The sequence below is a fragment of the Aquarana catesbeiana genome, linkage group LG06 (assembly GCF_042186555.1).
Source record: "Aquarana catesbeiana isolate 2022-GZ linkage group LG06, ASM4218655v1, whole genome shotgun sequence".
Lineage (NCBI taxonomy): Eukaryota > Metazoa > Chordata > Amphibia > Anura > Ranidae > Aquarana > Aquarana catesbeiana.
This window is the reverse complement of record NC_133329.1, coordinates 297,455,345-297,472,014: the sequence shown is the minus strand read 5'-3', so window position 1 is coordinate 297,472,014 and position 16,670 is coordinate 297,455,345. Positions and strand designations below refer to the sequence as shown.

At 40.8% G+C, this 16,670-nt stretch overlaps 1 protein-coding gene across 30 annotated transcripts in view; it reads right to left on the bottom strand.

Annotated features, from left to right (window-relative positions):
- The window catches only part of MAP2 (microtubule associated protein 2), a 309,720-nt gene that overhangs the window by 14,003 nt on the left and 279,047 nt on the right, over positions 1 to 16,670 (bottom strand). For 27 of the 30 annotated variants that reach the window (XM_073633484.1, XM_073633482.1, XM_073633502.1 and 24 more), the window contains 5 exons: positions 12,887 to 12,942; positions 9,352 to 9,499; positions 4,666 to 5,009; positions 2,532 to 2,624; positions 1,496 to 1,577 (listed from right to left, as the gene is read on the bottom strand). In XM_073633484.1, coding sequence (XP_073489585.1) covers positions 1,496 to 1,577; positions 2,532 to 2,624; positions 4,666 to 5,009; positions 9,352 to 9,499; positions 12,887 to 12,942 — 723 coding nt within the window. The remainder of the gene's footprint in view (positions 1 to 1,495; positions 1,578 to 2,531; positions 2,625 to 4,665; positions 5,010 to 9,351; positions 9,500 to 12,886; positions 12,943 to 16,670) is intronic. The other 3 variants (XM_073633504.1, XM_073633507.1, XM_073633514.1) reach the window with 1 other exon arrangement.

Below are 16,670 nucleotides of genomic sequence, written 5' to 3'. Positions count from 1 at the left end.
GGCCGCCAGTTTGAGACCCCTGATCTACAACCAGTCTGCCTATTCTCCTCTGACCTCTGACATCAACCAGACATTTTAGTCCACACAACTGCCACTCACTGGATATTTTCTCTTTTTCCGACCATTCTCTGCAAACCCTAGAGATGCTTGTGCGTGAAAATCCCGGTAGATCATCAGTTTTTGAAATACACAGACCAGCCCGTCTGGCACCAACAACCATGCCACGTTCAAGTCACTTAAATCCCTTTTCTTCCCAATTCTGATGCTCGGTTTTAACTTTAACAAGTTGTCTACACCACGTGTAGATGCCTAAATGCTTTGATTGGCAGCAATGTGATTGGCTGATTAGAAATTTGTGTTACCAAGCAATTGAACAGGTGTACCTAATAAAGTGACCGGTGAGTGTAAATCTGCAGTGTTTACTTATCTCTGTCCAAAGCTCTAAGTGTCGTTTCTCTCTGGTGCTTCCCTCCTCTGTTATCAGCATGAGTCAGCATGAGAAGTTTTCCCGACACATGAGATGAATTTGTGTTGGGAGGGAAAGCTCCGAACGGAGCTCGTCTATTCACAACACCGTTCTTCTGCTGTGTGGAGGGGTGTGTGGAGCTCTCACACAATGTAACTGCAATCTCTCTGCACTCTTCTCTGTGCTGCTGACAGATGAAGAGAGATTTTTAACACAATCTGCACTTTTGAAAGGGTTTGGAGAAGGGGAGACTGCAGATAAAGAAGTAAAACCTATTTAGGAGGATTTGTTTAAACTCTCTGTATTATCTGAGGCTGTTCACTTCACTGGGTATATGTGAGGGTTTACTACCACTTTGAGTTTTTCTCCTACCAGCTGAACAGAATTAGTTTTATAAAACTGCTGATCACTGCATTGTAATGTGTGTACTAAAACAACTTCCTGTCTCAAAAGTCTCAAAAAAGACATCTCCACACCTGCTAATGAGATGAATCATCAGTGAGGGGACCAGGAATCGAGCATGTTGCCAGTATGATGACTGATTGACAAGCTATTCACTGACTTTACCTTCTTTTCAGAACCAGTAGCTCCAAAGCATTTTCAGTTACCAACAATAAAAGGGATTCCTATAGATCTGGAGTATCATCTTTATGTAATTTTCAAGAGAAGCCCACGGGGTAAATAAGATTATGGTAGTAAGCAAAACAGCATGAATAGTGGGAGAGGAAGGCAACAAGGCCGGGTCAAAAAAAAAAAACATTGGACAGGCCCCCATCAGGGCCTGTTAGATGTTTATCATGTGCAATGAACTTTGCTGAATGTTTATAAATAATACTAAAACTTCACACCCAATATTCTAATTAGTTAGGTGGTGAACATTAAAATTGTGTGAAAACTCCAAGAACTCTGAATAATATTTGTACAAGGATTTGGTGAGCTTTATATACAAAGCAATATGAACAAACCATTATATGATTAATACATATGGAGGGTTAGTTAGCATGTCAATATTATTACAATTTTGTTTACCTGGCCTGTGGCGTATGTTCCTTAGAGATCCACACTTGGATGTGATATGGCTAAGGTCAATCTTCTTAGTTACAATGTGGATCTGTAAGAAAAGCATAACATTATAAAATATAGAGAATATAGAAACCCTTCACTAGAAAAGTTATTGAGGAAGCTGGAAAAGAGCTTTTGTAAAAGATGTTTCATGCTTCAAAGGCAGTGAGGATAGACAGGTCAGTGGTGCAGCAAGCATCTACTGCAGGTAACACTTGCTGCTATAATCATAAGACATTAGTAATGCACCAAGGAGTGGTTAAGTTCAAGCAGCCAACATGGATGGTCACAGCTGGACTCTAGTTCTATGCTCATTGGCATTTTTTGTCAGGTATTAATTTTATTTTAATCTTTAATTGTATTTGCAATGAAGCCAATAAAATAGGTTGATCTACTGTGCCTATTAGAAAAAAACTACGTTACAGTTATTTTAGTATTTCTATCACATGATATCATCACCATGCTACCTGAAAAGTCCTGAGTGTGCCAAATACTGCCTAAAGCTGCCCAACACAGAGATAAATGTTGAAAAGAAGGGCTTAAGCTGAGTTTACAAGAATACATCTATAGTACTTAACCTGTAAAGTGGTATCTATTACACTAACTAAGCAGTATAACAACTATCCTGGTAGTGTTGGACTTAAGAGAAAAGGCTTTTGCTTGGCCAAGTAGAGCCCATGACAAGGGCAAGAATCGAGATCTTTTGGCTCTGGATGCTCACTTGCAGACATAAGACACCAATGTTTGTCATTAGTTATCCTACTAGTACTGGATCCCATTGATTTTATATTACTAAACTATGTGGCACCAGATTAGCTGCTCAAGTGAACAAAGCTCTGGGAATTTGTTACAGAAGTGAACATTCAGTAGACAGACACATAGAACAGACCAAGTGCTGACAGGTTAGGTGAGGCACAGATAAGGGTAGAACCTTTGAGGATCTTGCAAGGAGCACCAAGGAAGTGGCGGAGGAGAGCCCATCATAAAATGTGCCCTTACTTACTTGACCTCCCCCAGCACTATGACTGATGTTATCCTTGGAGCCACAACGAGATTGAATAGCACTAAAATCAATCTTCTCATTTAAGATCTTAACCTAAAAGGAACAGGAGGCAGAGTAAGTGTGCCCAAGTGATATAAAGAAGCTCTGAAAACTATGCCGCTACTGTACCTTATAGCTTTGTAACTTGTGAGTTTTTTTGCATTGCAGTTCAGTGCAAACAATAATACAAATGTTACGCTTCGATGAATGCAAAAACATAATCATTATAAATCCCCTGAAAACAGCCTATTCAATGTGTATAAATAGGCAAAACTGCATATATGGCTCTAAAGTGTTACTAAACCCACAACAGTAAAATCAGTCTGAATATGCAGTAAAGCATGCTTGTTATACTCACTGTGGAACCTAAGGGGTTAATCATCTGCATTGTGTAAAAAGGCTGTTTGATCCTGTCTCCTCTGATCATCTCCTCCTTCCACTGTCCCCAATATATTTCCTGATAATACAGAGCCAATGGACAGGCTGCACATTCTCAGTTTGGTGTATATTGCTAGAGAGTTTTTTTTTTCTTAGGAGGATGCATGTGATCAGCACAGGGCCAATCAGCACTGTCCAGATAGAGGGTCCTGCATCCTGATAGGACAGTCAGTGCAGAATAAAAACTCCTCCTACAGGCTTTAACCAGACACTCATAGAAGTCACAAAACTGCCTTTATACTGCTGATGAGAAAAAGTATTTAGCAATTTATATTTACTAAAATAATTGCATTTCTGTGTTCTGTGTACTGTGGGAGACCAGATATAGTGAATGCAGGGTCCTGGGTTTAGTAACACTTTAAGTACACTTAAATAAATAACATATACTACTCTCTATCCTTGCCACTCCAGACAATCTTTTTCAATTAGCCATGCTGGATATGCAAACTATTATCAAACTAGGAAGATTTTCAGGCCAGTCATCTGGTTATTGGATTTGGACTATACTATATTACTAAGTATATTTTCTTGCGTGAGTAAATTTAATCACTGTTAACAGGAAGTAAAAAGTGAGGTTTTACGGATTCTAGGAAATAGTTTATTGTTGGTTCCTGTTGAGAAAGCAAAACATTATTTTATATGCTGAAAGTAATTTACATGTGGCTGTTCCACTATAAAAAAAGTAGATGTAAACACTAACCAAATTATTTTAGTTTGCTAAAGTTTGTGTGCCATAAACAATTGCCAGTTTTGTAAATATATGCACTTTTCATATTTTTTCATTCTTTGTTGCATAACAGCATGTTTCATCTGTAGTCTCTTTCTGTCTACAAGCATGCACTCTGGCAACTGCTCATTTTTCAGAGAAAATTTCCAGATAATGACAACATTGGGCCATGTGCGTTCAATGTGCATGTGCAAAGCTGTATTTGGTCTTCAAAAGGAGAGAGTGCGACAGGTCAACAATGCAAGAGAACAACTGAGAGACAGGGACAGAGCATTGTCACCCTATAACAGGGACTGCATGCACAAGGACTTTCATGGCAGTGTCACTGGGTATTATCTTAAAGAAAGCTGCAGATTTAGCCATATTAAAATATAATTTTAAATTGCAATCATGTTTTAAATAATATATGGGATTTTGAAGGAGAAGTATGGCCAAATTTCTTTTGGCCATACCTCTCCTGTGGGTCACAGGAGTGCATTTAGTTCTGTACACCTGTGACCCTGATTTGGCTGACAGTGGATTTTATGTCACAGAGCCAGTCCAGGCTCTGCAGGGATCTTGACAATAATGCCTGGATCTGCCCAGATGCCTGACCAGCTGCTGGCTCAGCCTCTCAGTGTGCTGCTGAGAGCATGGGCAGCCACTCCTGCCCCCTCCACAGTACGGCTCTCCAGTGAATGCTCTCCAGTGAATGCTGGAGGGGTTGAGCACAGAGCCCTAACTGACAGTTACTGCTCAGAGTGGACCCAATAACTCTTTTTGTAGAGACGGCAGGGGACAGCTGAAGCAATGAATTGATACTGCAGCCATCTAGGTGAGTATGTATGTTTGTTTTATTTAATTCCTGCACTTTTCTTTTAATGATTGTGTTTACATTTCTTTTTATGGTGGTTAACACAGTATTTTGGTCTACAGAATGGAAGCTTTTACCTGTCCTCCTTTAGGCTGATACCTAATGTTGTCTGTGGAACCAATCTTAGACTTGATGTTCTTCAGGTCAGGTAGTGGCTGGTTCATTACACGCATTTGTTTCAATGTGGCTGGGGATTTGGGAGGTGTTCGAAGAATAGCCACTTTCTTATCTGAATGAACGTACATGGCAGATTTTGGAGTTCCTGGAGTGCGTGGTGTGCGTGAATAACTTGGTGTTCCTGGTGTGCCTGGAGTTCTTGAAGCATAGCTTGGTGGTGTTCCTGGAGTAATAGCTGTAGATCCAGGTGTGGTTGGAGTAGATGTTCCACTCTTTCCTGTTCGACTCCAGATTGGCTCAGATCCTGAATATAAATTGGACACAGTTTGGGCAATAGTTCTAATTTCTATCAGTAACTAAACATTAATAAGTTTATTAAAACTTATGAAGTTCATCCCAAATGGTAATGAACAATTATAAATCCTTATTACAGGAGCTTTTAAGAAAAGTACTAGGAAGGAATGTTTTTAATAAAAAGATTTTACTATTCAGTAGGGAATGATTATAGACCCTGGTATGTAATGTTGGTGGTGAAAATATACCATAATGCAGTTCCAACAACTATCTCCCATAGCACTAAGATCTATCATTTCAATGCAGTTTCGACAACTAACTCCCATACAGAAAGTATTCAGACCCCCTTAAATTTTTCACTCTTTGTTATATTGCAGCCATTTGCTAAAATCATTTAAGTTCATTTTTTTCCTCATTAATGTACACACAGCACCCCATATTGACAGAAAAACACAGAATTGTTGACATTTTTGCAGATTTATTAAAAAAGAAAAACTGAAATATCACATGGTCCTAAGTATTCAGACCCTTTGCTGTGACACTCATATATTTAACTCAGGTGCTGTCCATTTCTTCTGATCATCCTTGAAATGGTTCTACACCTTCATTCAAGTCCAGCTGTGTTTGATTATACTGATTGGACTTGATTAGGAAAGCCACACACCTGTCAATATAAGACCTTACAGCTCACAGTGCATGTCAGAGCAAATGAGAATCATGAGGTCAAGGGAACTGCCTGAAGAGCTCAGAGACAGAATTGTGGCAAGGCACAGATCTGGCCAAGGTTACAAAAAAATTCTGCTGCACTTAAGGTTCCTAAGAGCACAGTGGCCTCCATAATTTTTAAATGGAAGACGTTTGGGATGACCAGAACCCTTCCTAGAGCTGGCCGTCCGGCCAAACTGAGCTATCGGGGGAGAAGAGCCTTGGTGAGAGAGGAAAATAAGAACCCAAAGATCACGGTGGCTGAGCTCCAGAGATGCAGTCGGGAGATGGGAGAAAGTTGTAGAAAGTCAACCATCACTGCAGCCCTCCACCAGTCGGGGCTTTATGGCAGAGTGGCCCGACGGAAGCCTCTCCTCAGTTCAAGACACATGAAAGCCTGCATGGAGTTTGCTAAAAACCCCTGAAGGATTCAAAGATGGTGAGAAATAAGATTCTCTGGTCTGATGAGACCAAGATAGAACTTTTTGGACTTAATTCTAAGCGGTATGTGTGGAGAAAACCAGGCACTGTTCATCACCTGTCCAATACAGTCCCAACAGTGAAGCATGGTGGTGGCAGCATCATGCTATGGGGGTGTTTTTCAGCTGCAGGGACAGGGCGACTGGTTGCAATCGAGAGAAAGATGAATGCGGCCAAGTACAGGGATATCCTGGATGAAAACCTTCTCTAGAGTGCTCAGGATCTCAGACTGGGCCGAAGGTTTACCTTCCAACAAGACAATAATCCTAAGCACACAGCTAAAATAAAGAAGGAGTGGCTTCACAACAACTTCATGACTGTTCTTGAATGGCCCAGCCAGCCCTGACTTAAACCCAATTGAGCATCTCTGGAAAGACCTAAAAATGGCTGTCCACCAATATTTACCATCCAACCTGACAGAACTGGAGAGGATCTGCAATGAGGAATGGCAGAGGATCCCCAAATCCAGGTGTGAAAAATTTGTTGCATCTTTCCCAAAAAGACTCATGGCTGTATTAGATCAAAAGGGTGCTTCTACTAAATATTGAGCAAAGGGTCTGAATACTTAGGACCATGTGATATTTCAGTTTTTCTTTTTTAATAAATCTACAAAAATGTCAACAATTCTGTGTTTTTCTGTCAATATGGGGTGCTGTGTGTACATTAATGAGGAAAAAAATGAACGTAAATGATTTTAGCAAATGGCTGCAATATAACAAAGAGTGAAAAATTTAAGGGGGCCTGAATACTTTCCGTCCCCACTGTATATTGTATTTCACAAAACACAAAGTAAGCCTTGCATAAACAGGAATCATAACAAGCTAAATACACTATATTGTCAAAAGTATTGGGACACCTGCCTTTACACGCATATGAACTTTAATGCCAGGCCCTTTTGTCCAACATCAGTGCCTGACCTCACAAATGCGCTTCTGGAAGAATGGTCAAACATTCCCATAGACACACTTCTAAACCTTGTGGACAGCCCTCCCAAAAGAGTTGAAGCTATTATAGCTGCAAAGATAGGCCAACTCAATATTGAACCCTACGGACTAAGACTGGTTTGTCATTAAAGTTCATGTGCATGTAAAGGCAGGCGCCCCAATACTAACTACCTAGTTAAAGAGGGGCTAGACTTTCCTAGATTCCAACATATTTTTCTCACAGAGAAACAAATCATGGCAATTATTGTGTATGCCTTGCAAGTTGGTTCTTTTTTGCTAAGGGAACAGTTGGTTTTCTTTATGGCTCTCCTTCTTATATCCTCCTTCACTACACTCCTCTTCTTCCCCAGCTTCCTTTTTACAATTCCATTCAGCTCCCCTCATCTTTTCTATAAACAAAATTTTCTTATTCCCAATTCCATTCTGCTTTGTTCAGCTTATTTGCTCTTCTGCTGTCCCACTCTATAAGTCTCACTATCTGTATAGATGACTCAGCAATAGTATCATGCATAAAAATCAGACTTCTCTGAGGTCTAAAGCCACAGCTCTACCTTGAAAAATGTATTAATCGCCTAGCACCAGGGCCGGGATGAGGGGGGGCAAGGGGGGGGCACCTGTCTTGGGCGCTGGCTGTTTGTGCAGTATGTGTGTGTGTGTGTTTGTGGGGGGTGGGGGTGGGGGACGTGCACTGGGAGCTTCCCTCTCTCTACTGTCAGCAGGGATTTTTTACATATGGCCGCATCCGTAAGTATTGAGGAGACAAAAAAAGGTAGTACTAAGTATTACCAAAAAGGCGGACTTTATAGGCTAAGAAACAATGGAGAGAAAGAATAGTATAAACAATTAAATTTATTGAGATTTACATTTACACAAAATAATCAAAAGGTTAAAAAAACGTAGCATATATGCATCTGTGTTTTTGTGCAGTGAGCCCTTGTGCGTCAAAGGGCTCACTGCACAAAAACACAGATGCATATATGCTACGCTTTTTTACCCTTTTGATTATTTTGTGTAAATGTAAATCTCAATAAATTTGATTGTTTATACTATTCTTTCTCTCCATTGTTTCTTAGCCTATAAAGTCCGCCTTTTTGGTAATACTTACTACGTTTTTTTGTCTAGGCATGGAGCGCTCTACAGTAGCACTGTACTGGGTGGCCCCAGGAGGAGGGGGGAGCTCTGTGTACTGGGCAGCTGCGGGAGGAGGGGGAAGTTCTGTGTATTGGGGGGGCTAGAATATGAGGGGAGCTCTTTGTACTGGGGGTGCTAGGAGGTAGGAGGAACTCTGTGTATTGGGGTGCTATGAGCTCTGTTTATGGGGGGGGGGCTAGAAGGTGGGGGAGCTCTGTGTATTGGGGGTGCTAGGAGGTAGGAGATCTATGTGTATTAGAAGGTGCTAGGAGGTGGGGGGAGCTTTGTGTATGGGGAGTGCTAGGAGATGGGGGGGGGGGTTTGTGTATTGGGGGGGTGCTAGAAGGTGGGAGGAGATTTGTGTATTGGTGGTGCTGGGAGGTTGGAGAGCCCTTGTATTGGAGGTGCTAGGAGGTGGAGCAGATCTGTATATTGGGGGTGCTACAGAGTGGAGTAGCTCTGCACTTTGGAAGAGGGGGGACCTCTGTTCTTGGGGGGGCTAGGGGTGGGGGAACACTGTACTGGGAGGCAGGAGGAGTGCTCAGCTTTGTGTACTGGGGGTGGGAGAAGGGGGGAGCTCTGCATCCATGCAAGGGGGGATGCAGTTTCCTATCTTCATTCTGGGCACCGATTAACCTTGTCCTGGCACTGCCTAGCACATAACATTATAAAACTTGTGGAGTGACACCGCAATTTTTCATTACTCTATAGTCCCACTACAATTGTACAAAAAACTTTGTTAGTATCATGCAGTGCATACAATCTATTTAATTATAAGAATAATTTTGATAAGTAATGAAATTATCAGATTTAACACTGATGAGCAGAAAAACCACAGCAGTGGATGAAATTGACTGTTCTGTTAATTTTGGGAAAAGTGCAGTGAAAAAATATTTCTGATTGGTTGATATAAGTTAATACACAGTTAAGTAGAACTTGAGGTCTAGTATTTTTGGGAAGAGTGGGGAAGAATTAGAGACCTTGTGTTTGGGAGATTTCCCCTCACTTCCAATCCTGGAACCCACACAGGCAGAGAGGAGAATCCCAGCCCTTCCCCACTCTGAGATTAAAAGTAAACACTGGTGAACATACTGGTGGTGCGTCTCACTGAAGAAGACACTGAAGTGCTGGTGGATATAGAGTTCTCTTCCTTATCTATAGGGATGATCTTCCTGGTGGGATGAAGAGAAGAAGGTCTGGGCAAGGATGAGCGTTTTTCTGGACTTTTAGTTACCCCATCCTAAACAAAGCACCAAAGATAAAGTAATTACGACACTGTAAAATCACTTTTCCAACAATCTTGAAATAACAATACATTTATTCCTAGTAAACTAGGGCACAGTTCACATTACAGCAAGTGCTTGAGCCACTGTAACTTTATTTCCTAGAAAAAAAGGTGCCTCTTAAGTAAAACTGTATAGATTAAATTGACAAAATGCATTTAAACACTCACATGGAGGTATCTTTAAAACAGCATTTTGAAGTCCAGTGTAGCGTCAATCTCCTGTGTTAGCTGGCAGCATCTGAAATTTCCTGTGTGGCCGTGTGCAGCTAGATCGGCGTTCTGTTGGACTTCCGTCATTCGGGAGGGGGTCCAAAGCGTGGTCCGGAATGCACTCTGCAGGTCTAGGAAGAGGGCTGGAGCACAGCGTACAGCGGAATGACGTCACGGGTATGATGCAAAATCCCGCATTCTGCTGTACGCTGTGCTCCAGCCCTCTTCCTAGGCCTGCAGAGTGCGTTCTGGACCTCGCTTTGGATCCCGCCCAAATGACGGAAGTAACCTGTCCAACAGAACGCCAATCTAGCTGTACATGGCCACACAGGAAGATTCAGATGCTGCCAGCTAACACAGGAGATTGACACTACACTGGATTTCAATATGCCATTTTAAAGATACTTCCATGTGAGTGCTTAAATGCATTTTGTCAATTAAATCTATACAGTTTTACTTAAGAGGCGCCTTTTTTCTTTGTTCTTTTTTGTACGTTTCTGGAGTTTGCTTCAACTCCCCTTGCAAGGGTGCCCTAAGCACTAAAGACTGTTCTCTCACACCAGAGCGTTATAGCTCAAAGGACTCTAGTTTGGACTCACATTTACACTGCATGTCACAGTATTTGCGCCACTACCCCTGTATGTTTACTTTATTTCATTTAGGCTGGTGCGCTGTGCGAGATCGCATGTGATTCGCACTACACTGCAGTGCAAATCACACGCGATATCAGCCATACAGACAGTATGGCTGAATTTGCATCGCATTCGGACCAAACTCGCACAGGATCCTTTTTTTGGTCCACACCAGAATCGGATTGTATGGGTGTGATCCGATTCATGTCCGAACTGTCAGTTCGCAGTGCGATATGCAAGCTGAAATGGGAGTGTCATTAACATTGTATTGACACTCCCAGCAGTTCACATATGGCAGTGTGAACTGCCTTGCGAGTCAGGTGCGATGCGGGAACCCACAGTGGATTTGTAGGGTTCCCGCATTGCACAAGTGTGATTCGGGACATAATCTGTTATTTGTATATTTGTAAAATTTAAATAAAACATAGAACAAAGTAATGAAAAAAAATTATATTTTTAGAGTTTGTGCATCTTTTTTAAAAAAAACGAACTGTAGTACCACTTGAACAAGAAAATAAATAAAAAAAAAAAAAAAACAGAATGACAAAGTTTATATTTTTATGTTTTGATTTTCTGCCCATAGTTGGATAGGTTTGTAAAGTTTTCACTGATACACATTTACCGTTGAAAAATGTACAGTTTTCTGCTCAAACTGACATGGGATTGTACATGTTGGTGTGACTGTTGTGTAAAAATACTTTAATGCTGTGTACACAAGAGCGGACTTCTCGTCCGCCTGAACTCCGAAGGACTTTTCGCCGGAGTTCCGACGGAGTTGCGATGGAGTTCCAACAAAACGGACTTGCCTATATACGATTACACCAAAGTCCGATCATTTCAAACGTGATGACATAGGACCGGACTAGAATAAGGAAGTTCATAGCCAGTAGCCAATAGCTGCCCTTGCCTCCTTTTTTGTCTGTTGGACTAGTTGGACTATTTCTAGGTTCGTCGGAATTTTCAACAGAAAAGGTCCGATGAAGGTCCGATGAAGCCCACACACGATCGGAATGTCCGACGGAATCCTTCTGTCTGACCTTTTCTGTCGGACAGTCTGCTCGTGCATACGTGGCATTACTGTGACTCTGCAGGATGGTTTTAGATACACAGTGGCAGCACTGGGGTCATCGGTTTGAATCCTGACTACAGCACTTCCTGCTTGGAGTTTGCATGTTCTACCTGTGTCTGCGTGGGTTTCCTCTGGGCGCTCCAGTTTCCCCCAACACTCCAAAGACACGCTGGTAGGTTAAATGTTTCCTGTCTAAATTGGCCTTAGTATGAATGTGCGTTAGGAACCTTAGATTGTAAGCTCCTTGAGGGCAGGGACTGATGTGAATGTACAATATACATGTAAAGTGCTGCACAAACTGTTGGCGTTCTATAAATACCTGTACTAAATAAAATACTACAAGGTGCCTACTCTCAGCTAGTTCATCATCTCTGCTGATTTAGTCCTATAAAGTTCTGTGAACATTTCAACTTTTTGAAAGAGCAACATGTTTCCTTGTGCCTGGAAGTACTGTTTCTTTTTTTTTTAATAACAGAAAACTGCACAAGAGAAAGGTATTTAGAGTCAGAAGACTCTTAATAGATCAGAAAACTCTTTTCTCCTAACACTGTTTTCCTGCCACTGAGTATTGTCAAACTAACATTACACATTATTGTGATTCTATGTGTCTCTACCCATCCATGCAATGGACCAATTAATAATAGGGTGCCTAAGGTCATGCTTTTTTTCTATTACTCAATGCCTGCACAAACAATTAGCAGGAAATCTCCCCAGTGAGGACACAGTAAGGCTGGCTATACATTATCCAATGTTCTTGTACAATTTTCCTTTAGATTTAAAAAACCCTATAATATGAGGTCAAACCTAAACACTTTTTAATTTGTATGAAATCAGGCAGGTCCTTGCACTACACAAAGGTAAATCTAAAGGAAATTGAAAAAGAAAATTGCATAATGTATGGTCAGCTTAACCTGACAGTAGTCTTATGCCCTGTGCACACGAGCCGTATGTCGGGAGATATTGGCTGGTTAAAAAACAAATGGCCAACATTCTGCCCGTGTGTATGCCGCCTGTGTGTATGCCACCCTGTCAGACAGAAGCCGGCTGTCGGACGAGCATGCTGGAAAACCAGCAGCTGTCAGACTCCCAATCAGTGTTCTCTGCCTATGGAGGAGAGCGCTGATCAGAGTGTTTTGGTGGTGGGGGGGGCTGTCCCCCTGTCAGAACACAACAGCTCAGCAGGGGAGATCGCTATACTATCTTTGCATAGTTAGTACAGCAGCTCCAACCAGAGCTGATAGTTTTTTGGGTTAAATGAAAAAAAAACTCATAGTGTATACCAGGCTTTAATCTAGCACCTAGCAATCTGATCTGGGTTAACTGAGAATGCCAGGTTGCCCTGGATTGCATGTTATTAGTCTGTTCCTATTAAATTTTGCATCTCTCTGAAATGAAGTCTTCCAAAAAGAAGGTATTAGGATTGTTACTCACAGTGCTCCTGTCCTTGGTTTGCCGAAGGGCACTTGACATTTGCTGAGAATCTCCCCCTGTTGGCATAGCACAGGAAAAAAAAAACTTAATGGTTACAAGCATTCATTTCAATAGGATGGAACCACCAGACAGGAGGTCCTGGTAGACCAGCTTCTTTTCACATCATAATCATCATCATTCTACTAGTGAGTGTATTAGTGGTTTCTGATGCTCTATAACGATTTTGTGGCTTAACTTTGAGCACTGTTATCACTTGCTTAACAATATTGGTTAACTGATTTTTTTTTTAGGACAGACATTAATAGAGCCTGCTCTAATGAAAAATTTAACAATAAAAAAAGCATACAGTGCATAATTATTACTATACCTTCATCATGTCAATTTGATACAAACTTTAACCCATACACAATAACATGCATAACATGAAACACAGAGAACACATAGGCACACTAATTTCGCAGCAAAAATCAAATTCTAAGAATTACTCCCAACTTTGAGGCAATTTCCAACTCTACTTTCTTAAAAAAAAAAAAAAACTAGTGAGAATTACCAACTTATTATTGGAAATGTATATTCTTACCATGAATGTATCTGTATTTTTTGTGATGTTTCTGAGATTGAAGAAAAATGCCTACTTACAGATTTTACTCTAAGGCACCTAGACTGCTGGCATAGCCATTATGCTGGTAGTATCTGCAGCTAGCCCACACGCATTAGATAAAATCTGTGCATAATCTGTCAGTAAACTCAGAGCAATTAAAGTGGGCTTGATATCTAGGGTCCCTGTTAGGTAAATGTCACTAAAACAGGTAAGACAAGGAAGACAAAAAAAAAAAAAAAAACCTGGAGGGATGTTCAATCTTTACTCCTCCTAACTTAAAACTTTTTTTTTCTGTGTGGTCCTTGTTTGAGAGATTTTTCCTTATTTCCTGTCTTAATGGCCACCATCAGTGGGGCAGAAAGTGAGGCATATTCCTCCAAATAGATGAATCAGGCAATATAAACCTAGGTTACCAGTGAGGAAAGCATGGAGAACAAGAAAACTCTCAGGTCTTAATGAATGGCTAATGGTTTGATAGATGTTGGTACAAATAAAGATGTAAGGCTGATGGTATGGAAGGAGAAAAAAGTATTTCCAATCCACTAATAAACTGGATAATGATAGAAAACAGTACACAGCAACCTCTTTTAACAAGCAACAACTTTCAGATAATGAACGTGGTTATGTATTTACTTTAAAGCAAACATAGCAATGTGAGCTTATAAGCACCGGTAGGTAAAGAAGCAATCAAGCATGAAAAGATAAGCTCCTTTGTTGGTGGAACAATAAAACCAGCATATTTTATAGGCTTCAGGACTGTGCCTTCTGTATGATATGTACTTAGCCATAGGAGGTGAACCTGATCATTGTTATCTAAGCCTAAGGTTGCTGCATTAGTATTTTGTTTTCAGAATGTAAAAGCCCCATGCTGGTAGCTTTCAGGGTAGGTTTCCTGGTACAAAAAAGATTTCTCCCAAAGGTCACCCCAACTCCCCCAACCTTAAGCCTTAATCTAACAATAACTCTCCCCTGGAGGAAGCCGGGTAGTAGATTCCAGCACTAGCAAGGAACATGGGACCATTGAAGTACAGGTGAATATCGAGGAGTTTGGCTTCAATTTAATGGGTTGAAGTCATTCTGGAGTAGTGGGAATTCTTAGGCAGGCTGTCTTTGCCCTAGGTAATGCTGAGCCTCCATAATTTAAATAACTAAAACTAAGGAATGATGGGGCTGGGTCAGTCACAGCACAGTACACAGTCACACTCCAGACAGGAAATGAAGCAGCTGTAGCTTCTAATGCACATGGTAAGAAGCTCACAATGTGCAGTGAAATCAGACCCAGCAATTTCAGATCAGGGGAAGAATCTGTACAAAACTGAAGGTAAGGCTGGAGTTCAGCTTCAATATATTCATAGTTTTGATAAAAGAATCACATAATTTAGAAACCTATGGACATAAGTGATTTTTGGTATTAAATCCACCTTTAAAACCATGTTCTTTGTTTATACGGTGATCATTTTTGAGCAACAGATAATTTTAAACAAATAATGATTAAATTATTGTTAAGTGTTTGGCCAGCATTAAAGGGGTTGTGGAATAACATTATTACATGTGTGGTCATTTAAAATGGATCTGTGCTTTGGCCATGCATGCTCTGCGTGCCTGCATAAGCAAAGAGGAGAAGGCAGGCTTTTCTCCTAAAGCGGTTGTATTACCTGCTTGGTCATTGTTACCTACAGGTAAGCCTATAATAAGGCTTACCTGTAGGTAAAATTAATATCTCCGAAACCTTCACGGTTTAGGAGATATTCACCCTTCATGCAGCCGATGATGCAAGCGGCGCATGCACGCTGAAGGTGCTTCTGGAACGGATGACTCCCACGCGCATGAGTGACATCTTCGCTCACAGCGCCGAAGCCCGCCAACCTGGAAGAAATGCAGAGGGAACATGCCAACCCCTTTGGCGGTGACTGGGCGAGCGGCTGGAGCTTTGTTCTAAGGTAAGTATTTCATAATGTGCTAGTATGCAATACAAACTAGCACATTATGCCTTTTGTCTTGCAGGTTTTTTTGGGGGGTTTTTCTTTTCGCCAGTTTACTACCGCTTTAACTTTGGGAATGCTGGAGTAGTGAAACTGAAGGTAAGTATAAGCAACTTTAAATAGTATCAAATATGAAATCACGTTTCAGGAATGCACTTTAATGCATTACAAAGAGCACAGAATGTTAAATTATGCAGAATCTGATTCTGATTGTGCCTGGGCAATATTCTATATTATGGGTGCTATGCTGAGAATGAAAAGCTCTGCATTTGGTGGAACTACAGAAAACTGACCAGATTCTGCCCTAGAGTCATCAGCTTCTTAGATTCATGGCTTGACTTGCAGCACCAAGCAGCTGATTTGCTTCTTAAAATACCAATTACCTGTCTGTCTCTGGCTTTAGTATTTAGTATCAGTAAAATCAGAGTGAAGCCACATCTCTTAATCTGCAAACTTGGGTGAATCATTGACTTAGAAAGTATTGAAGCATTTGAATAAGCTTGAAAAACAGAAAACTGGCAGATTCACAAGATCATCAATGGCAGCCTCCATACTTCCTCACTACAGCTTTCCTTTAACAAAGCACAGTATAAACTGACTTTTCCCTCCTCACAGACAACCAAAATAAAGCATATGCTGTTTAAAATCAACATTATGCTCCTTAGAGGTAATAAGTTGAATAGTTGGCCTCCCAATTGATTAACAAGTGAAGAAAATTCTATTCCTTAAGATCTGGAAGCCTTGTGTAATATTTGTCCATCCAGACTTAATTTCACAAAGTCTGACAGGTTTTACAATTCTCCCACTTACAGACACAACCTATTTCAAGATTGCACATTCCATCTTTTAATTAACTTGTTTTTTGTTCAATGTGTTTTTCTTTTCCCATTTGGCTTGTTATTTTACTCCATCCATAACCTATAACCTACTTTTGCCTTCCTCCCCCATCCCCTTCATCCCCTTTAATCAAAGGAGTAGAGTGCAGATATCCCCTACGCCCTGCGTGGCCACTTCTTCCCGTACTGTTTTGTTTTCTATGTTATTTCATGCAGCCTTGTGCTTGCATGGTGCAAATGTTTCTGCATTTGTATTTTCATAAAATTGCAATAAAAAGAATTCACAAAAAAATAAAAAATAAATTGCTGTATATGACCAAATATGACTAAGATGCAGCTGCCCTAAATGCTAAATCTCTAATTTG